Source organism: Ursus americanus, chromosome 11 (genome assembly GCF_024610735.1).
Source record: "Ursus americanus isolate L20-20 chromosome 11, mUrsAme1.1.p, whole genome shotgun sequence".
Taxonomy (NCBI): Eukaryota; Metazoa; Chordata; class Mammalia; order Carnivora; family Ursidae; genus Ursus; species Ursus americanus.
In genome coordinates this window covers 17,509,440-17,532,389 of record NC_142137.1, presented here as the reverse complement: position 1 = coordinate 17,532,389, position 22,950 = coordinate 17,509,440, and the positions used below count along the sequence as shown (strand labels likewise).

Genomic DNA, 22,950 nt, shown 5'->3' with positions numbered 1-22,950 from the left:
AAGTTATATTCTATAAATATCTTCTGGTTGAAACTACCATAGGGAAGTGGAATTTTTGTCTTTTATTTTTATTATGAGCAAACTTTGAGTCTTAGTTCTGCATTTATAAGTAAGTTATTCAAATTATATATATATATATATATATATATATATATATATATATATATATATTCAAATTACATTTAAGTAATAGTTTGTGGAATCAGTACGTAATAAACTGCTTTAAGCAAATAGTTTATATAGGCCAATTCTCAATATTATACCATAGTGGAGAGTAGCATTGGGACAGATAATCCCACAGATAATTCTGGCATGTGAAATGATGTGTTGTTGATGTCTAGTGGTATGTTCTTAAGTGGCTAGCCATAGCCAGGCGTGTTGCAGGTCTGATTAGTCAATAAGACTGAGAACCCAGGAAAATGAAAGTATAATAGGGTCAGAATTGCCTTGTATGCTGGTAGGTAGATCCTGGCATACTGATGGGGCCCCTTCCTGAGTGAGTGGTGAAACAGGCAGTGAGCACAGGGCAGTGGGCTTCTCTCTCCCTGACAGATTTCACCGTCAGGGCTGCTGCATTGACCACTGAGCCTCATGCGTAGCCTTGTCAGGAACTGGGGTCGTATCCCGGTGCATATCCTTTGTGCTGCTTGATTGCTGCTTTGGTGGTAAACTAAAATGAGAGCAACTTTAAAATAAGCCCTAGGTGTCATTGTCACCAATTTTTGAGCCCAGCTTTTATTTGGCCTGGTTCATTTAAAAAGTCAAACCTATAAAAAGAAAAAACAGAGTAAAATGGTGGTTTCCAGGGGGATAAGGAGTGGGGGGAGGATAAGATGGATGGTGTTTAATGGTACAAACGTGTAAGTGTAATAAAAAAGCCAAAGAGATCTGATGGGCAGTATAATGAATATGGACAATAATATTATACTGTAATGATATACAAATATTGATTGCTTCCATCGCAATCATATTACAATATATAAAGGTATTAAAGTAACACACTGTACACATTAAATTTACGGAGTGCAGCACATCAAATTTATAAAAAAAAAAAAAAGAAAGAAAGAAAAGATTTTCCTGCCCAGCTCCACTGCTTTGGCTGATACTGTAGCTTGTACCCTACAGTGAGAGAAAGCAGCAGTAGGATCTTGTTGAGACTTTAGCTGTGATTAAAACTTTTGCTTAGTAGTAGGGTTCAGGTATCTGATTCCCATGCTATTTGATAATTTAAAAACTGGGAAGATATTTGTTATTTAGTCTGTATCATGGACCTAAGTCATCCAACTCAGTTCTTATTTTGGTTTTTCCACTTAAAAGATTTTTGTGCTTGGGTAAGTCACTGGTACTAAGCTAAATGTTTATTTGTCTATTTAAAAAACCAAGCTTACCCTATCACATAGGCTATTGAGAAGACCAAACTAGGTTATATGTTACGTTTAAAAGAACCACACACTTTATAAATTAGATGCACTTGTGTAAATGTGAAAATGATAGTATAGATTTATTCAACATGACCCTACACAAATATTTCCATCTCCATGAAGTATTATAGATCTTCCTAAATGGGAGTATCTTTCCCATCCTGTGCAAAGGGAGATTTAGGTTGAATTATCTCTTTCACCCTTTTGATTTATTTCTGGTGAAAGGAATATTCATTCCTAACTTGCAAACTCCATAATTGGAAGAACCATGTTTGACGGTATACTTCTTCACGACTAGTACATAGAACAGTGTCTGGTGTTCATTATAATGAATTTATGTAGTAGGTATTCAGTAAACGTGTATTGAATGAATAATAGCTAGCTCTTATCAATTCATTTTTTTCATTATTAGATAAGCACATGTATTAAGCAGATGGATGGTTAGATCTGAAGTTGAAAAACTTGTAAGAAAATATTTGAACTGTATCTGTTCAGAATTCTTAGCCCTAAAAGATAGTGAAATATGGTTCAACTTTTTTTTTCATTTCATGAGATCTCTTTCATTTTTTAGATGTTTAGGATTGAGATGAGAATTTGTTTCCTCAGAGAAATAACAAATGTCTTCTTAAAACTCAACCAAAAAAAAAAAAAAAACCACTAAATAAGCTATTTGGAGAGTTAGTGGTCTCCATTTGTTGAATTTCACTGGACGCGGAGCAGTAAACATATGCCTTGTAAGAAACAAGATAATATTGTGATAAAGAGAGACTAAGTGGACCGGTGTGCAGTCAGCCCAAATGCATACTAAAAATGTCACTGGCTTGTGCTTAGTCGAGGAGTGGTCCACGTTGGGCAACCTTTTTAGAAGAAATGACCCTTGAGCCAAGACTTGGGCCTTGTTTACTGCATGTTCCCAGAGTAACTAGTGAAATGGGTTGGTAAACAGGGTAACTTTCTTTTTAATGAATTTGGTGGATCTTTTAGGTTGTATAGACACCATTTTAGCCAAAAGATGGGAACTTAGGGGCACCTGGGTGGCACAGCGGTTAAGTGTCTGCCTTCGGCTCAGGGCGTGATCCCGGCGTTATGGGATCGAGCCCCACATCAGGCTCCTCCGCTATGAGCCTGCTTCTTCCTCTCCCACTCCCCCTGCTTGTGTTCCCTCTCTCGCTGGCTGTCTCTATCTCTGTCAAATAAATAAGTAAAATCTTTAAAAAAAAAAAGAAGATGGGAACTTAGAGCAGAAAGGAAAGAAACTTTTGTTGAACTTTGGATCTTTTGCTATTCGTGACGAAGAGGTAATTGTAATAGAGTTAGACATATGGTGATAGGAAGGATTTGCTTCAGTCCCATTGGTCCTTTTCTTCTCTGTTGACAAGATTCTTACTATGTATAATAAGAATTGATTACAGTCACTTCTTCTGCCATACATGATGATGTATTTTCATGAGAGGAGGGCTGTAAAAATTTAACTCATTAAATAGACTTTTAAATACTTAAAAGGAAACCTTTTATTTCAAAATAATTTTAGACTTAAAGAAAAGTGGCATAAAAAGTAGATTCCCCTACCATGTGCATAACTTTTTCCTGAACCATTTGGAAATAAGTGGAAGATACAGTTTTTTGCTGTAAAGGGGCATGTATCTGCAACCTACTCTTAAATGCTTGTTATGAGCTGAATTGTGTCTCTCCCAAATTCATGTGTAGCTCATAATGTGACTGTATGTGGAGAAAGGGTCTTTCGAGAGGTAATTAAGGTTAAATGAGGTCATCAGAGTGGGCCCTAATCCAGTATGACTGGTGTCCTTATAAGAAGAGATCAGGACACAGACACACGCAGAGGGAAGAGCCTGTGAAGACAGGGGAAGAATACGGCCAGTGTCAAGCCAAGAAGAGAGGCTTCAGAAAAAACTAACCCTGCTGCCACCTTAATTTCAGACCTCTAGCCTCCAGAATTGTGCAAAAATAAATTTCTGTTGTTTAACCTCCTAGTCTATGGTACATTGTTACAGCAGCCCTAATCAACTAATACAACTTGTAGAGGATGGCATAACAATAACTTTTTAACACATTGCATAAGAAGTGTCTTTAAGAACAATCCTGTGCCTTGCATAAACAATCTGGATTAGTGTTAGAAGTTTGAGCCTGTTTACTTTTTCTTTGTTTGTAAAATATATATATATATATAAACCTGGAATGGGTGTGAGATGGGGCATGATAGTAACTCAGTAAGAATGCCATTCTGTTGCTTAGCAGCAGACAAGAAAACCAAGTGTGTTTTTTAAAAGTTGGAGTTATAAATGGAACACCTGCATCCAGTTTTGATTGCCTCACTTCAAGAATGATAGAGCATAAATTGAAAGAATCTGAAGAAGTGAAAAAACTGATTATAGGTATTGTGGGGGACTAGTGTATGACAGTAATCCGCAAGTATGGTTCGGCAGCTGTTTACTTGGCCTACCAGGGCAGGGACGACAGTTTCAAGGACCCCGCTGCCTTCATCTTCACCAACCAGAAGACAACAGAAGCAGTCGATCTTTACTTCTGTTGAATATCAGCACTCTCCTCATATTTTCTTTTTTCTGTGCCGGTTTATTTGGCAGAGAGGAGATACACAAGTAAAAATGCATCCCACCCTGCGCCTCAGCTGTCCCGCAAAAGATACATGAACTGTCTTTTGAAAACAGAATGATTTGATTTAATGCCATGAATTTGCTTTCTGACACAGAGATAATGGTGGTCTCCGTACTGCATTCTTACTTGATTTAAAGAACACATTATTTTATACTGCTAAGTAGAAGCAGGGATGGCCTTTCCTTTAATGGAGTCAGTGCAGCTAACAGACTCAAATGAACGGGATGGCCATTCGCTTAACAGAGCCAGTGTGGATAACTGAGACCAAGAGGAGAAACGGATACAGGAAGAACCTACATTGGTCACCTAAATTGACTAATGCAGGCGGTCATTGGCTAACTGCCACTTAAATACAGTCCACTTCAGACAGATTAATTTGGTTAGATAACATGTAAAGCGAAGGATATTAGTAGTTACTTTGTTCTTAAACAAAATTTTTTAAAGATTTTATTTATTTGAGAGAACGAGCGAGTGAGAAAGAGAGAGCCTGAGTGAAGGTGCAGGGCAGAGGAAGAGGGACAAGCAGACTCCCCGCTGAGCAGGGAGCCCGACACAGGGCTGGATCCCAGGACCCCAAGGTCACAACCCAAGCCAAAGGCAGATGCTTAACCAACTGAGCCACCCAGGTACCCCTATTCTTAAACAGAATTAAGAGTTTTAATAACTTTTAATATATATAACTTACTATCATATACTAAAAGTTAACAACTTTTAAAGTCTTCAATATATGTCTCCAGGCAAGAATATACTTCTTTTTATCCTGACAGGCTTTATAGAAGTTCCAGTGGGGGGGCGCCTGGGGGGTGCAGTCGTTAAGCATCTGCCTTCAGCTCAGGGCATGATCCCGGCGTTCTGGGATCGAGCCCCACATCAGGCTCCTCGGCTGGGAGCCTGCTTCTTCCTCTCCCACTCCCCCTGCTTGTGTTCCCTCTCTCGCTGGCTGTCTCTGTCAAATAAATAAATAAAATCTTTAAAAAAAAAAAAAGTTCCAGTGGGAATATGAGGCTTTTGGTCTGGTTGAGTATATATGGCTGTGGTTCGTTCAGGGTCAAGGTTCATTTAGGGCCAAGAAGCCTGACTTGTCAGTGCAGTGAGGCAGGATGTGGCGCAGTGTCATCTCTTGGGGATCAGACTCGTTACCGTCCACCAGTAAGTCAGGTGTAAGAAGTCTACCTGGCTAGGACATCATTCGCTGGACGTAGCTGACGAGCACATTCTCTCACTGTTGACATATCACAAGGGAAACCAAATTATAGTTATAAGACTTATTTGGTGAGAGCCATTCTCTTAGACTGAGAACACTGAGAGTTAGTTATGTGACTTAAATGATGAAAGGCACCAGCACAGAACAGGTGGACACTTCCAGCTTAGCAGGAAAGAAGATAGATAAAGTCTTTGGACTAATGCACTCTCTTTAAATGAACAATGTCAACCAGCATATGCCTCAGGCTCCTCTTACGTGCTTCTTTGACAGTCCAACCCTCACCCCTCTGATTGAAACATTCTTTTTTTGTATAATCAGTAAGGTTACTGTCAAGTCCAGCTTGTGTGGAAACTGCCGTGACTTTGTGACTACAGATCTCTGCCGTCATCCGTTATGGGTTGATATGGAAATTGGTCAGTTTAGTGATCAGTGAGCAAGGCTGTATTCAACTGTATGATTATAGAAGAGATCCACTACAGTGGTACAGATAGCTTCCGAATGAGGCTCCAGGGCGGGGCCAGCGTGTGTGATGTAGTCTGATTCTGTTCTGTCACACACTTGGGCTTTGGGAATTTAACAAATTATTTGAACCGTATTCTGATATTCAGTTGGGATTATGTATCATTGTATAACCTATACCATATTGTATATTTAAACTGTATAAAAGAGAACAATTTGTAGTAGACGGTTCATAGCAAATCTCTGTAAAGTAATTGAATTTAAATATTCTAGAATGATGGTTGTTTCTACATATAGTTAGTTGCAAGTGCTTTAAACAGGTCTCAAAATAACTTTTTTTTTTTAAAGATTTTATTTATTTATTTATTTATTTACTTACTTACTTACTTACTTATTTATTTATCAGAGAGAAAGAGAGCATAGGCAGGGTGAGCGGCAGGTAGAGGGAGGAGCAGGCTCCCCACTGAGCTAGAAGCCTAATGTAGAACTTGATCTTAGGACCCTGGGATTATGACCTGAGCTGAAAAAGACACTTAACGACTGAGCCACCCAGGCGTCCCACAAAATACTTCTTTTGTTCTATATTCCCCTTCCTCAAATTTATTGAGATTGGAACACTGGGACAAAAAAAAAAAAAAATTAGAGGAAGATTCATACATATATGTGTATTTTTTTTTTCTTAAGTAATCTCAATGCCCAGTGTGGGGCTTGAACTCATTACCCAGAGATTAAGGGTCACATGCTCTTCCAACTGAACCAGTCAGGTGCCCCCATACATATATGTGTATTTTAAATTCTGCTAATTGATTGTGTTCTTTGGTGATATTTGTTACGCAAATTTATGAATTTTCACATAGTGAATATACTTCTATAAAATCCCATCTCTTTAGTTGTAGCTATTATTCTGATGTGTTTGAAATATAATGATCAGTGAAAGTACATTTGTTTGTGATCAGGTGATGTCAATAGTCTCTATATTTCTATATTTTAGCTGATATATGTCTGTAATATATAAACTTATAATGTTCCTTTAGAATGTTTTCTAGGAATCATTTTTTAAAGTAGAGAATACTGATTTGGAATCCTACCGTCCTGTATTAAGAATGTTATATTTAAGGGTTGCATTCTTTATTAAAGATAAGCAACAATTAATTTTAAGTGAGCAATAAAGTTTATGAACTAGTTATAACAACTATAAACCTGTATTAATATAAAATGGTGAACATGGTACTGCACGCATTGGCTAAACAATGTCTCACTGTATTATAAAATGTATATGGTATGCATAACTATAACTCTAAACCATAAATCTGGACTGTCTAAAACTTATATGTGAGTATAATAAACATCAGTTATCATCTTACTAAGTATTTTTGCTTAGCACTTTAGAAGTCTGGAGACTGGAAGGTTATGTAGTTTATGGGTAGCATTTCTTAAAAAAACTGTGAATGTGAAAATTTGAATTTCCTTCTTTGACCTCTTAATAAATTTCCTTATAACAGGCAGAGGCATTAATAGTAATTCTCCGTAACGTATAGTTATCCACTGGATTTTGAAGCTGTTGAACAGGGTTAGTAGGTAGATTTTAGGTAGAATGCAAAAGGATTCTTTCTTTAGGAGCATATATTCTACTACCAGATGCCAGCATTCACCTACGGGAGTATTTTGATAATTCTATAGGAGAAATTAACATGGATCCAGTCACTCCTTAGTGAATTCCTTTCCATGGTGATTTAAATAGGGTTGGGCCTTTGTTTAAAAGTTACAGACTCAATTGAAAATGAATCTGCTGTCTTGCATTATTAAAGCTGATAACTATTTAAATTGTATTTTAATTTTATAGAGCTACTCTTGTGCTTCTATTGAATTTTACTAACTAACCAGCAGAATTTGTGGACTTGGGGATTTAATAGCTATCTTAATTCTTAAATAAGAGGTTCATACAATTTTTTACTTTTTATTTCTGAGTTTCTTTTTCATCGCACATTTGATAATGTAGCTTTAATCTGTCCATTTGTGTGTTCTAGACGTTTAGAAGTGCTGCAAGTACTCATTATGGTAGAATTGTTTTCTTAAGTAGGGGTGGTCAAACTTTTTCGTGAAGGCCCAGATAGTAAATACCTTAGGCCTTGTAGGCCGCATGATCTCTGTCACAACTACTTAGCTCCGCTGTTGTAGTGTAAAAACAGCCATAGACAATACATAAACAATTGGGTGTGCCTTTGTTCCAATAAAACATTATTTACAAAAGTAGGCAGTAGGCTAGATTTGGCCTGTGGGCAGTAGTTTATCAACTCCTGCTCTGAATCATGGAGTCTGTGGTCTCCCCCAAATCAGGCCCTTTTTTATCTGGAAACGAAGAGTTCATTTCTCTTTAGTTTCTCCTCTTTCAGCATCACTAGCAGTACTTTAATTCTGAATACTAACAGTATAGAGAAAGAATATCCTAAAGATATTCTAGGAGGAAATTGGTTAATTGCACTTAGATTGCAAACTATTATTGTCTTCTCTAAACCTGGGTATTCCCAGAGTATCTGGCTTCTCATGAGCTCTGCTTGAGAAAGTCATGAAACTGCAAACTTGCACTTGTTCACCTCAGTGCTACCTGTCAGCCGTTTTGTATATCTCTATTTGACTCCTAGTTGCATTCCTCACAGCATCTTTCCCAAGGTCATCCTTGTTTCCCATAGCCATCACCTCCAACCCCTTGTATGGCAGTCTTAGCATTTCATCTCCCATCTCTTATTTAGCAAAGTTGTGTGATAGCATTCAACATGAATCTCTTTTTTTATTATTATTATGTTAGTCACCATACAGTACATCACTAGTTTTTGATGTAGTGTTCCACGATTCATTATTTGCATTTAATACCCAGTGCTCATTACAACATGTGCCCTCCTTAATACCCATCACTGGGCTACCCCATTTTCCCAACCCCCTCCCCTCTGAAACCCTCAGATTGTTTCCCAGAGTCCATAGTCTCTCTTGGTTTGTCTTCCCCTCTGATTTCCCCCCTTCAGTTTTCCCTAATGTCCTCCATGCTATTCCTTGTGTTCCACATATGAGTGAAACCATATGATAATTGTCTTTCTCTGTTTGATTTGTTTCACTTAGCATAATCCCCTCCAGTTCCATCCATGTCAATGCAAATGATGGGTGTTCATCCTTTCTGATGGCTGTATGTATGAACACATCTTCTTTATCCATTCATCTGTTGAAGGGCATCTCGGCTCCTTCCACAGTTTGGCTATTGTGGACATTGCTGCTATGAACATTGGGGTGCGTATGCCCCTTCTTTTCACTACATCTGTATCTTTGGGGTAAATACCCAGTAGTGCAATTGCTGGGTCATGGGGTAATTCTATTTTTAACTTTTTGAGAATCCTCCATACTATTTTCCAAAGTGGCTGTACCAACTTGCATTCCCACCAACAGTGTAAGAGCGTTCTCATTTCTCCACATCCTTTCCAACATTTGTTGTTTCCTGCCTTGTCAATTTTTGCCATTCTAACTGGTGTAAGGTGGTATCTCAATGTGGTTTTGATTTGAATTTCTGCGATGGCTAAGATTTTGAACATTTTGCATGTGTCTGTTAGCCATTCGTATGTCTTCTTTGGAGAAGTGTCTGTTCATGTCTTCTGCCTATTTTTTGACTTACTTGTTTTTCGGGTGTTGAGTTTGAGAAGTTCTTTACAGATTTTGTATACCAGCCCTTTATCTGTAATGTCATTTGCAAATATCTTCTTCCATTCTGTGGGTTGCCTCTTAGATTTGTTGACTGTTTCCTTTGCTGTACAGAAGCTTTTTGTCTTGATGAAGTCCCAGAAGTTCACTTTTGCTTTTGTTTCCCTTGCCTTTGGAGATGTGTCCTGAAAGAAGTTTCTGTGGCCTATGTCAAAGAGGTTACTGCCTATGTTCTCCTCTAGGATTTTTGTGGATTCCTATCTCACATTGAGGTCTTCCATCCATTTAGAGTTTATCTTTGTGTTTGGTGTAAGAGAATGGTCGAGTTTCATTCTTCTGTATATACTGTCCAATTTTCCCAGCACCATTTATTGAAAAGGCTGTCTTTTTTCCATTGGATATTTTTTCCTGATTTTTCGAAGATTAGTTGACCATAGAGTTGAGGGTCCATTTCTGGAGACTCTGTTCTATTCCATTGATCTATGTAAGTGTTCTATAGTTTCTAGAGTATAGATCCTTTACCTCTTTGATTAGGTTTATTCCTAGGTATCTTATAGCTTTTAGTGCTATTGTGAATGGAATCGATTGCCTAATTTCTCATTCTACAGTTACATTGTTAGTGTATAGAAAAGCAACCAATTCCTGTGCATCGAGTTTGTATCCTGCCACATTGCTGAATCGCTGTATGAGTTCTGGTAATTTGGTGGTGGAGTCTTTTGGGTTTTCCACATAAAGTATCATGTCATCTGCGAAGAGAGAGAGTTTGACTACTTCTTTGCCAATTTGAATACCTTTTATTTCTTTTTGTTGTCTGATTGCCGATGCTAGGACTTCCAGTAGTATGTTGAACAGTAGTGGCAAGAGTGGGCATCCTTGTCGTGTTCCTGATCTTTTTCCCCATTGAGAATGATATTCACTTTGGGCTTTTCATAAATGGTTTTATGAAATTGAGGAATGTTCTCTCTATCCCTACACTCTGAAGAATTTCAATCAGGAAACAGTGCTGTATTTTGTCAAATACTTTTTCTGCATCAGTTGAGAGGATCATATGGTTCTTGTTTTTTCTTTTATTAATGTGTTCTATCACATTGATTGATGTGCGAATGTTGAACCACCCTTGCATCCCAGGAATAAATCCCACCTAGTCTGTGATGGATAATCCTTTTAATGTACTTTTGGATCCTCTTGGCTAGGATTTTGGTGAGTATTTTGGCATCCATATTCATCAGGGATATTGGTCTGTAATTCTTCTTTTTGGTGGGATCTTTGCCTTTGGGATTAAGGTAATACTGGCCTCTTAGAATGAGTTTGGAAGTTTTCCTTCCATTTCTATTTTTTGAAACAGCTTCAGAAAAATAGGTATTATTTCTTCTTTAAATGTTTGGTAGAATTCCCCTGGGAATCCATCAGGCCCTGGCTTTATTTACTGGCATATAGTTGCTGATAATAATTTCTAATAATTATTTCTATTTCCTTGGTGTTAGTCGTGACCTATTCCCTTTCATTCACAATTTTATTAATTTGGGCCCTTTCTCTTCTCTTTTGGATAAGTCTGGCCAGTGGTTTATTGATCTTATTAATTCTTTCAAAGAACCAGCTTCTAGTTTCATTGATATGCTGTACTGTTTTTCTGATTTCTATTTCATTGATCTCTGCTCTAATCTTTATTATTTCTCTTCTCCTACTTGGTTTAGGTTTTATTTGCTGTTCTTTTTCATTTCCTTTAGGTGTAAGGTTAGCTTGTGTGTTTGGAATTTTTCTACTTTTTTGAGTGAGGCTTAGATGGCTATGTATTTTCCCCTTAACGACTGCCTCTGCAGTATCCCATAGGTTTTGAACTGATGTGTTTTCGTTCTCATTGGTTTCCATGAATTGTTTAAGTTCTTCTTTAATTTCCTGGTTGACCCAAACATTCTTTAGCAGGATGGTCTTTAGCTTTCAAGTGTTTGAATTCTTTCCAAATTTTTCCTTGTGATTGAGTTCCAGTTTCAAAGTGCTGTGGTCTGAAAATATGCAGGGAATACTCTCAGTCTTTTGGTATCAGTTGAGACCTCATTTGTGACTCAGTATATGGTCTATTCTTGAGAAATTTCCTTGTGCATTGAGAAGAATGAGTATTCTGTTGTTTTAGGGTGGAATGTTGTGTATATATCTATGAAGTCCATCTGGTCCAATGTATCATTCAAAGCTCTTGTTTCTTTGTTGATCTTCTGCTTAGATGATCTGTCTATTGCTGAGAGTGGAATGTTGAAGTCTCCTACTAGTAAAATATTATTATCAATATGATTCTTTATTTTGGTTAACAGTGGGCTTATGTAGTTGGCTGGTTCCATGTTGGGGGCATAGATATTTACAATTGTTAGATCTTTTTGTTGGATAGGCCCTTTAAGAATGATATAATGTCCCTTTGTATCTCTTATTACAGTCTTTAGCTTAAAATCTGATTTGTCTGATATGAGAATTGCTATCCCAGCTTTCTTTTGCGGTCCGTTGGTATGAAAAATGGTTCTCCATCCCCTCACTTTCAGTCTGGATGTATCTTCAGGTTCAAAATGAATCTCTTGTAGACAGCATATGGATGTGTCATGTCTTTTTATCCGACCTGCAGCCCTGTGCTGTATCATGGGAGCATTTAGGCCGTTCACGTTGAGACTGACTGTTGAAAGATATGATTTTAGTGCCACCATGTTGCCTTGAAGTCCCTGTTTCTATAGATTGTCTCTGTAAATTCCTAGTCTATATTACTCTTGGGGTCTTTCTTTTTTTATAGAAACCCCCCTTGATATTTTTTGCAGGGCTGCCTTGGTTGGTCACATATTCTTTCAGTTTCTGCCAGTCCTGGAAGCTCCTTGTCTCTCCATCCATTCTGAATGACAGCCTTGCTGGGTAAAGTATCCTTGGCTGCATGTTCTTCTCATTTAGTACCCTGAATATGTCTTGCCAGCCCTTTCTGGCTTGCCAGGTCTCTGTGGACAGATCTGACGGTATTCTGATGTTCCTCCCTCTGTATGTAAGAAATCTCTTCCCCTTGCCGTTTTCTAGATTGTTTCCTTAGATCTACGATTTGTGAGTTGTACAGTTATATGTCTTGGTGTCTGTCTGTTCTCATTGATCTTGGGAACAGTCCTCTCTGCCTCTTGGACATGAATGCTTGTTTCCTTCCCCAGATTAGAGAAGTTCTCAGCCACGATTTGCTCAAATATATCTTCTAGTCCTCTCTCTCTCTCTCTCCACTCCCTCAGAGATCCCAGTAATTCAGACACTGGAACATTTCATGGCATCATTAATCTCAGTCTGATCTCTTGGGCTTTTAGGTGTTTATCCCAGGCCTCCTCGGCTTCCTTCTTTTCTATCATCTTATCTTCTAGCTCACTGATTCGTTCTTCTGCCTCATTTATCCTGGTTGTCAGAGTATCCAGTTTAGACTGCATCTCATTCATAGCATTTTTAAGTTTGGCCTGATTAGATCTCATTTCTTCCCTTAGAGATTCTATATTGTTGCTAATATTTTTCTCAAGCCTAGATATCGACTTCATAATTGCTACTCTGAAGTCCGTCTCTGACATCTTGCTTATATCCATATCCATTAGGTCTGTGGTAGAGGCCATAGTCTCTGATTTTTTTTCTTTGTTGGGGGTTCCTCCTCTTGAGGGGTGTTTGAGGGAATGTACAGAGTCCAAAGTATTAACCATGACCCAAGCAAGATGCACCCATTGTATAGGGACCCTAGGGTTGCCGTCCTCTTGTTCTTCCAGCCTGTCTTCTGGGGAAGGGCCTGAAGCACTATTACTCATGCAACCCTGCTTGGGTGGAGTCGCCCTGCCCCCTGTTGGGGCGGGGGGTGCTCAGTGGAAACCGGTTTTTTGAGCTTTTGCTCTCTGGCAACTTTCCACATCTATTCTGCTCTTCACTGAGCTCTCCAGGACACAGTCTCCGTTTCTGTCTCCACTGCTAAAAACCCACAGCCTCCCCAGCGGTGTGCCCCACAGCAACTCTCCCAGAGGTTGATCCCAGGTCCAGGGCGTGTCTCTGCTCTTTGCACTTCTAAAACCAAGAGCTGCCCTGATTTGCGTGCGTGCACTCGCAGCTCCTGGATCCTGTCTAGGGGCTGCACTAAAGTCCTTTACCCGCTGTTACTGGTCTGCAAGTCTGTGCCGGTCCCCAGCGCCGGACACTTTTGTGCTCCCGTGTTGTATCACCTTCGCAGCACCAGATTATGTTGGCTCTCTCCCCCTTCTGTTTATCTTCTGAAATCTACCTGTAGAATCACGGCTCTGTCCTTCATACCTAACTACCGCCAGAGATTTTCTGCTTGTAGAGATATATGTTCTTACATCTCAGGCTGATTTCGTGGGTGTTCAGAATGGTTTGGTAGATACCCAGCTAAATTCAGAGGACTGGTTGAAATTGGGTCCCCTACTCCTCCGCCATCTTGCCTCTCCCTCTGAAAGACTGACATGAATCTCTTTTATTCTTGTTCCTTCTTTAAGGCAGGAATGAAAATAATAGTTCTCTCTACTATTAAATGAATTTTTAATTGGCAATTTAATGTGCAGACTGTGTAAGTTATTGTAGAATATTTGCATGAATGTACAGTATGCCATGAATTCCTCTTCTGTGGCTTGAAATTCCTCCAGAATGCATCTACCATTACATAAAATGTTTTCTAGATATATAATTATGAGAATTTTAATTCAAAAGTGTGTTGTCTGTGCCTCAAAGTTACAATCTTTAAGCTGGATGGTAAGCAATAGGTACAGCTCCTCTGAGGAGCAGTCCAGACAGGTTAATATGGTGTTCTTGGCAATAAATTTTTTGTCTTACTCTTAATTAGAAGAACTGCTTTAACAGGAATTCATCTCAGACTTTACCAAGAGAATCTTATTGTCCCAACGTGGGAGTAGTCAGAGCTAGGTGACTGGTAGATGGCTATCTAAGCCACCCCAGGGATTGGATGGAAATCTTAGAGAAAGGAGGAATTTGGGCCTGGGCACATATACCAAAAAGTATATAGTGACCCAGTATCAGCTGGACCTCATGGAAAGAACTGAGCCAAGCCTCTCCTGGTTCTGCAGTATCCCCAGGACTGCTGCAGAGCAAGCCTGCCGTACTTTCAGTAGAAGTCCTGGTTCTCGATGGGGGCAGTCTGCAAGACCATTGGCCAGGGAAGAATAAAAATAGTGAGGTCAGGGAATGGGAGTTCAAAGAAGTAAATGAAAGCATCTTTTAAAATAGAACAAGAAATTATGGAACACACACTGAAACAGCAAGGACAAGTAGTTGTGGAAAAGAACTAGTTAGAAATCTAGGAAATAAACGGTAGTTACTGTAATAAAAAATTGGTTAAAATCTACATTGGACACAATTGCTAAATTAGAAGAAGAGTTTTGAGGAATGCACTTAAACTTGTAAAAACTTTGAATATCAGGCACCGTGCATCACACACACACACACACACACACACACACATACACGTACATACCCCTCAGTTAATCCTCACAGTAATCCTATTCATTGATGTAATAAATACATATTGTGTCTACTCCATGTGCCAGTTACTATATTATTTATTTATTGCTGTACATAGATTACCTCCAAACTGAGTGATTTAAAATAGCTGACATTCATAATGTCACATAGCTTCTGTAGATCAGGAATCTGGGAGCTGTTTGGCTGGATAGTTTTGGCCCAGGGTCTAAATAAGGTTGCAGTCATCTCAGAGCTTGACTGCAGCTGGAGGACCAGCTTCCAAGCTTACACACATGGCCATCAGCAGAATTCTTTGTTAGCCATTGGCCAAAGGCCTCTGTTACTCTCTGCGGGGGCTTCTCCGTAGGCTTTCTGAGTGTCCTTATGACATGGGAGCTGGCTTTTCCTGAGTGAACAGCAGGGGAGGGTGGAACCAAGGGGAACCATAGCCCTTTTATAACTATGTTAGAGTTCTCCAAAGAAACAGAAATTAGAGAGTGAGAGAGAGAGAGAATGTGTGTGTTGTGTATGTAGCTTTATTCTAAGGAACTAGCTCACATAATTATGCAGGCTGGCAAGTCAGAAGGCCCGCTGGGTGGGTCAGCAAGCTGGAGACCCAGGAGAGTCAGTGGCATAGTTCATTCCAGATCCAATGGCCTGAAAACCAGGAGAGCTGATGTGCCAGTCTGAAGGGTAGCAAATTTGAGACCCAGGAAGAGTTGATGTTTCAGTGTTGTTTTGAAGTCAGGAATAAGCTGATGCCCCAGGCTGAAGACCACCAGGCAGGAAGAATTCTCGTAACTTGGAGGAGAGTCAGCCTTTTGTTTTATTAAGATCTTTGATGATGGATGAGGCCCATCCACGTTAGGGAGTTAACTGCTTTCAGTCTACTGATTTGAATATTAATCTCATCCAAAACCATCCTGTCAGAAACACCCAGAATAATGTTTGACCAAACATCTGGGTACCCTGTGGCGCAGTCAAGTTGACACGTAAATTAACCATCACAATAACGTAACATACCATCACTTCTGCTATGTTCTTTTTTTGGAAGTAAGTCAGGAAGTCCAGCCCCCTCTTAAAGGAGAAGAACTGTCTCTGGAAGGAAGAAGTATAGAATAGTTTATGGACATATTTTTTAACTACTGTAGGCACTGGTCTTGGGAGATTCCAATGTTCATTAGTAGGAGTTCTAGAAGAAAAAAAGGGGGGGACAAATGATAGAGAAATAATACTTGAAGAGAAAATTGTTAAGAATCTTTGTCTTTCATAATGAAAGATGCAAGTCTTTGAATCAGATGTTCACTCAGGAAACCAAACAGTTAAATGAAAGTAAATCTTTATATACATCGTGATGAAACTGCAGAATATGAGATGAAGGGATAAGAGCTACTAGAGAGAAAAGACATATTACCTACAGAGGAAGACAATTAGACTGCCAGTAGACTTTTTATCAAAATAATGGTGGTTAATAGGTAATGGAGTAACGCTTTCAAAGTGATGAAAGAAAGTAACCGTCATCCTAAAATTTTAAGCCTGGCTAAATTTTCATTCAAGATTAAGGGAAAATATAAAGACTAAATAAGGTATTTAACTTTCTGTGACTCACGTTCCTTATCTATAAATAAATGGGAATAGGAGTGCCTGGGTGGCTCAGTCCCTTAAGCATCTGACTTTGGCTCAGGTCATGATCTCAGGGTCCTGGGATCAAGCCCTGCATTGGGATCCCTGCTCAGCGGGGAGTCTGCTTGTCCCTCTTCCTCTGCCCCTTCCCCGCTTGTGCTTGCTCTCTCTCTCTCTTTTTCTCACAAATAAATGAAATCTTTATAAGTAAATAGGAATAACAATATCTTAAATAGGAATAATAATATCTACCTTATAGGTTATTATCCGATGTGTTTACTGTTATATCCCAAGTGTCTATAAAGTGCCTAACACAGAGTAGACATTCAATAAATATTTATTAAATGAGTAAATGAGTGTGTAGGGCTGTTGTGAGGACTAAATGTATAAACAATAGGCTTGTTGTGAGGATTAATATGTAATTTATAGCAGTACCTGACATGTTAATAACTACTGTATAAATGTGTGTTAAGATTTTACCGCTCACACTCACTATAAGAACTATTAAAAATATTCAACAAGAAGAAAAATTCAGTGAGAAGGTATCAGATATAATCAACAGTTATGACACAGGAATTGATAAAATGCCAATAAAACCAGTCGACCTATGGGGTCGACTATGGGCAGTTATTTTTCAAAAATATAGTTCTATATGTTTTTCAATGAGTATAGTACTATATTTTTCAATAAATATGGTACTCTACATGCATTTTCTCTTCCTTGTGGTTTTCTTAATAACATTTTCTTATATCTAGCTTGCTTTATTGTAAAAACACAGTATGTAGTACAGCATACAAAGTATGTGTTTAACTGACTATTTATGTTTTTGGTAAGGCTTCTAGTTAACTGTAGGCTAGTAGTAGTTAAGTATTGAGGGAGTCAAAAATTATATTCATGGAATTTTGACTGTGCAGAAGTCAGCACCCCTAACTCTGATATTCTTCAAGGATCAGCTATAATGACCATGGGGGAAGAAAGAAAGAAAAACTAATCTTTCTGTATTACTTTTAAAAAGGTAAACTAAAATCTTTAAGGTGATTCAAAAATTGATATGAAAGAGCAAAGGACCAGGAGTTAAGAGTTTTGAAGAATGAGGAAAAGGTGTTTGCCTTATCCCCTTTGTAAACTTATTGTAAAGTATAATAATTAAGACTGAAGTGTTGGTGCAGGGAGAGGCAAGTAGACAAGAGGAACAAAGTGATCCAGAAATAGACTCATGTATGTATGTATATATACATGGAAACTTGAAACAAAGCAGAAGGCACCACAAGTGGGTAAATAAGGTAGAATCTTCAATAAGTTGAACCAGGAAAAGTGGTTATTCTTTTTTTTTTTTTTTAAAGATTTTATTTATTTATTTGACAGAGATAGAGACAGCCAGCGAGAGAGAGAACACAAGCAGGGGAAGTGGGAGAGGAAGAAGCAGGCTCATAGCATAGGAGCCTGATGTGGGGCTCGATCCCATAATGCCGGGATCACGCCCTGAGCCGAAGGCAGACGCTTAACCGCTGTGCCACCCAGGCGCCCCGGAAAAGTGTTTATTCTTAAGGAAAAAAATGAAATTTGATATCCTGCCATGTGTGAAAATCCATTACAGTTGGGTTAAAAACCTAAGTGTAAAGAAAAACTTTAATGCGGTCATTTAAAAAGAAAAGAATATTCTTCCTTGGATAAAGAGGGACTTTTTAGAAAAGACAACAGAATACAAACCTAAACGAAAAAGATCGATATGACTGTATTAAAATTACAAATTTCATGTCTCAGAAGCTTCTATAAACAAAGCAGAAGACAAGTCTCACATTTAGAGACGATATTTGTAATGGATATAGCTGACAAAGATGGTATCCAGCATAGAAAAAATTCCTGCAAGTCAAAAAGGAAAAAACAACCTAATGAAAAAAAGCAGCAAAGGATATGATTAAATAACTTATGGAGCAGGAAATATGAGTAGCCCATAAACATATAAAAAGATTTTCAACCTCACTAGTAATCATAGTACACCATTCCATGCTCATCAGAGAGCAGAAGTTAGAAAGGATGAAAACACTATATGTTGGCAAAGATGTGGGGACCCAGCACTCGGCATTGCTAGTGGAAGTGTTAATTGATGCAGGTATTCAGGAAAGCTGTTTTGCAAAATCTAATATAGTCAAAGCATACTAAAAATCTAGAAATTCTTCCTCTGGTATGTGCTCTAAAGAAATACTATAATATGTACAAGGAAGCACATATAAGAATGGTTATTTTAACATTCTTTGTTATGGTAAAACTTATAAACAAACTACTCATCAAGTGAGAGTGTATGCTATAATGTATTTGCATAAGGAACAGTATACAACAGTTAAAAAGTCAGTGAACTAAAGCTGCATCAACATGAACAAATTCCTCGCAAACACTTTTGAGGAAGATGCAAAAGTAAATGCGTATTTATGTAACATCCTTTATATAGAAACCATGTAGAACAGTATTCTGTTTATGGATCCATAATGTATAATAAAATTATGTAATTTTCAAGCCTGTTTTTAAACACCAAGTCATGATAAACGTTACCTCTAAGGGCGTATGTGAATGGTTGGAGGGATTCAAAATAGAGAAGAGGAAACAAAGAAAGCAAAATGCTAAGATCTGATAAATCCGAGTTGCAGCTACGTGGGTATTCATTATACTGGATTCTATACTTGTCTGTATACTCGATATTTACCATTGTACATAGTTTAAAAATAAGTTACCAGCAGGTTACTTAAATGAAGTGTGTGTATTTCTTTTTATGACTTCTAATCCACAAAAATATGTGGACTTCTCTCTAAAAATTCTTCATTATGTTCTGGATCTTGCTCATGGGAAAATCTTATCAAACAACCTTGTCATAAGGAACTGCTATTTTAATAAAACAAACCTAATGTCATTTCCCCATCTTGTTAGTAGGTTAAATAGCTAAGTTTTATAGAGAATCTGAAAATTAACTAATCTTCATAGATCTCTTCTAATGCCAACATTCTTAGAGCTACATGGGGTTGTCTTATAATTGTGATAAGTGGTGTTGAAACTTAAACATAAAATCATAAAATCAATGTAAACTCTTTTTTTTTTTTGCTTGAATTTAAAGAAATACCCAACAATGAAACAATTAGTCTTAAGTCTAGTTTTGTTCTGGGCCTATTATTTTATTTTTGCCTTATCTAAGTTTATCTTACCTGAAATAGTTAATTATTTTCTCAATGAGAATCTTATGCGGGTTTGAACTCATGTTTTGTATTGTCATTGACACATTCTTCATCCTTTCCCCGATTGACCCTTTTCAGTTTCTGAACACTTGGAACAGATTAAACAGAGGTGGTCTGGTCTCATTGTCATTTCATTAGATAGGATTGCGTTAAAATGTTTAGAAAGAAATTTTGCCGCATACGTTTGAGTGGTTTTTTTCCCTTAATTTATGGAATTAAAAAAAATTAATTTCTAGTGAAATTTGAATGCTTTGCATTATTCGTTGCTTATAATGTTTCGTGGCAGACATTTCATCAAAGGGAGTCAGGACTAAGTCCCGTGATTATGTAGCAGTCCAGCATACCTTTGGGTTTCTTTAGTGGTGAGACCGTTATTGCTCAGAATAGATGGGCTTAAATGGCAGGAACATGACTAGAAAGTGCATATTATATATGTTCCAGTCAGCATGTTGCTAGTGACAGGTGCTCAATGGTTGTTGGTATCGTTGTCAGCACAGAGAATCCTTTGACATTAAAGTCACCAGCTCGATCCTGATTTGGGGTGACTCTATTGGCAGCTCCATCAGGCGGCAGCTGATCAGTGAATGTCAGAGCTGCCGCTGTTCTTTAGAGTGTCACCAGCCTTCTCTGGGTTTTGGCTTTTTTTTTTTTTTTCCTTTTTTTTTTTTTTTTTTTTTTGTGGGAGGGGCTGTTTAGCTTGTCTTACTGTTCAGTCTTAACCAGCCTTTCAAACTCCTTACCTTTGGGAGATGAGCTGAGAGGTCACAGGGCACATAGGTATCGGTAGGGCAGGCCAAACCGCATACGAGGGGGCGACTCACGTGGAAGCTAGTACTGATTACCTTGACTTCAAGCCAATCAATGGTGGGAGCACCTGGGGACTCATTATATGGCATTTGTGGTGTCTGGAACCTGCGTTTTGAGCTCTATTTCAGGGAAAGCAGTGACAGCCTCTAATGTCTAATTGACCTCTTCTCTTTGTTTCACTTTCTTTCACTTTCCATATTTGCCGCCAATGTGATCCCCGATGGCAGCAAACAGCGCTGCTCAGCATTTTGAACTTCTGTTCAGAGCTTCAGCACCTCAGTTTGGGCAGTTGTGTAATGGTAAGTGTTCGAACATTCTTTCTACTGGATTGCTTGTTCTCTTTTTCTTCCCGTGGGCGAATTTTATCCTGACCCGCCCACTCCACACTCACCTGCAGCTTTTGAGATTTATGGTGAACTAGTGTGTCGCCCTCTTTCAAACATTTTTCTTAAATTGGAGAGTATGTCTTTGAAACGTCGACATTATTTATCTATGAGAGCAAGGAAAGAAGTGTGTGTGGTAAAAAGAGTTTGGTTCTGCGTCAAGCCAGATGTAATTTCAGACAAGCTATTTACCTCTCTGGAGTCTTTTACAAAATAAGATCAGTCATACACAAATGCCAGTAGTGCAGTAAGTGTGTCACAAAGCTAATTTTAGTTTTTAAGTTCTGCAGTTATTTCCTGGAAATGTTGATGGTTTAGGTAGGTTTGTCTTGTTTTTTTGTTTGTTTTTGTTGTTTTTGGTGTGTGTTTGTTTTATTGTCCTTACTGATTAAGGAAAAAAAGAGATGAGGCTTCAGAGGGGAGGGGGGTGGGGGATTGGGATAGGCTGGTGATGGGTATTAAGGAGGGCACGTATTTCATGGTTCACTGGGTGTTATACGCAACTAATGAATCATGGAACTTTACATCAAAAACTAGGGATGTACTGTATGGTGACTAACATAACATAATAAAAATTATTATTAAAAAAAAGATAGAAAAAGATGGGCACCCTATGGTAGAACTCAAATTTTTTTGAAATGTTACTGATCCATTAAATCCAAAAGCATAAGGACCGTTGGACTAGATAATCTTTAAAGTCCTTCCAGATTTAAAATTATGATTTTATGTGCCGCTGAAAGATTTCATGAAATGAGTTAAATTTTTTCCATGTGAGTTAAGTGGCTTATGAATAATACCGAGACTCAAGGGACAATCCAAGTCTTGGTATTTGTATGCGCACTCATAGGAAGTGCATCTCCCAGGACAACTGACTGTGGAGCAATCCATCCCTCTTCACTTTCTTACCTTCTCCTTGCAAAACAGATTCAGGAGATTCCAAACCATTCCAATTTTGTGTCCATCCACTTACTAGGAAGACCTGAGTTAGCAAGATGGTTGCAAGATCAGAGGAGTTCTCCTGGGGTCCTAGGCTTGGATTCAACCCAAAAGAAGTCCCCTGTGAAAACCTTTTAGAGTTCAGTGATGGCTTCAGAGATGCCCCAAGATTTGGCCTTGTAGGCTGGAGAGGCCTGTTATGGCCACTTGTTTATCTCCATATCCCCATGTGAAAGCATCATGGTGATTAGGCCTGATTAAACCCCAACTATGGGCTCAGGCTGACGCCGGTCTCTGGAAACAAATCTTGGGAGCCCACTAACTGAGCATTAGGCTTTCCTTACTTTCGGTTAAATTCCTTCCTTAGTAAGCCATTTCATGGGCTTCTGTTGGGTCCCTCTGATGACTCTTCTAGATGTACCCGATGACGTTTGATGGCACTGTGTCAACAGATGAGCCACTTACTGCCACTTGGATCTTTGCTTATTGCTAGCCCACCTCTTTAGATTGGTAAGCAGCCTGTTTAATCTTGGCTACAGGTACTTTTTCTGCCTGCTATTTACCTCCCCTAACTGGAGCAACACGCTCTAGAAAAGCAGGCCTCTGACCACAGACACATTAGATTTGGAATTACGTATGCTTGTCGGTAGAATGAGGTGTATTTTAAGTTAGCATTGTCAAGTTGGCCCTTGGAATATTAGTCCTAAAAGATATTCAGTTACGGAAAGATGTGTATTGGAGGACAGTGACATAGGGATTCCTGGTCAAAATTAGGAAATGATGCTACTCTGTCTTCTTCCTGCAGTTTTCAGTCGTACGTCCTGCAGCAAAGAAACTGTGTGCCTTTGCATAAGCCAGTGTTTTCCAACTTTACCTGACTCCCGAACCCATTGTTCCCCAACCCATATTACTTCTATTAGTATATGATATACTGTAGAAAATGCTACTTAAGCATGACTTTTCTTAAGTATTAAGATAAATAGGCTATTTTTATTTATTTATTTATTTATTTATTTAGAGATTTATTTATTTATTTGAGGGAGAGAGAGAGAGAGAGAGTGCAAGGCTGGGAAAGGCAGAGAGAGAGGGAAAGACAACTTTAGCAG

At 38.5% G+C, this 22,950-nt stretch overlaps 1 protein-coding gene across 3 annotated transcripts in view; it reads left to right on the top strand.

The window, feature by feature from the left end:
- FBXL4 (F-box and leucine rich repeat protein 4) overlaps nt 1–22,950 on the top strand; it is an 85,148-nt gene that overhangs the window by 47,603 nt on the left and 14,595 nt on the right. For 2 of the 3 annotated variants that reach the window (XM_045807023.2, XM_087865333.1), the window contains one exon: nt 20,753–20,824. The exons of the other annotated variant lie outside the window; for it this stretch is intronic. In XM_045807023.2, coding sequence (XP_045662979.1) covers nt 20,753–20,824 — 72 coding nt within the window. The remainder of the gene's footprint in view (nt 1–20,752; nt 20,825–22,950) is intronic. 3 annotated transcript variants of the gene reach the window in all.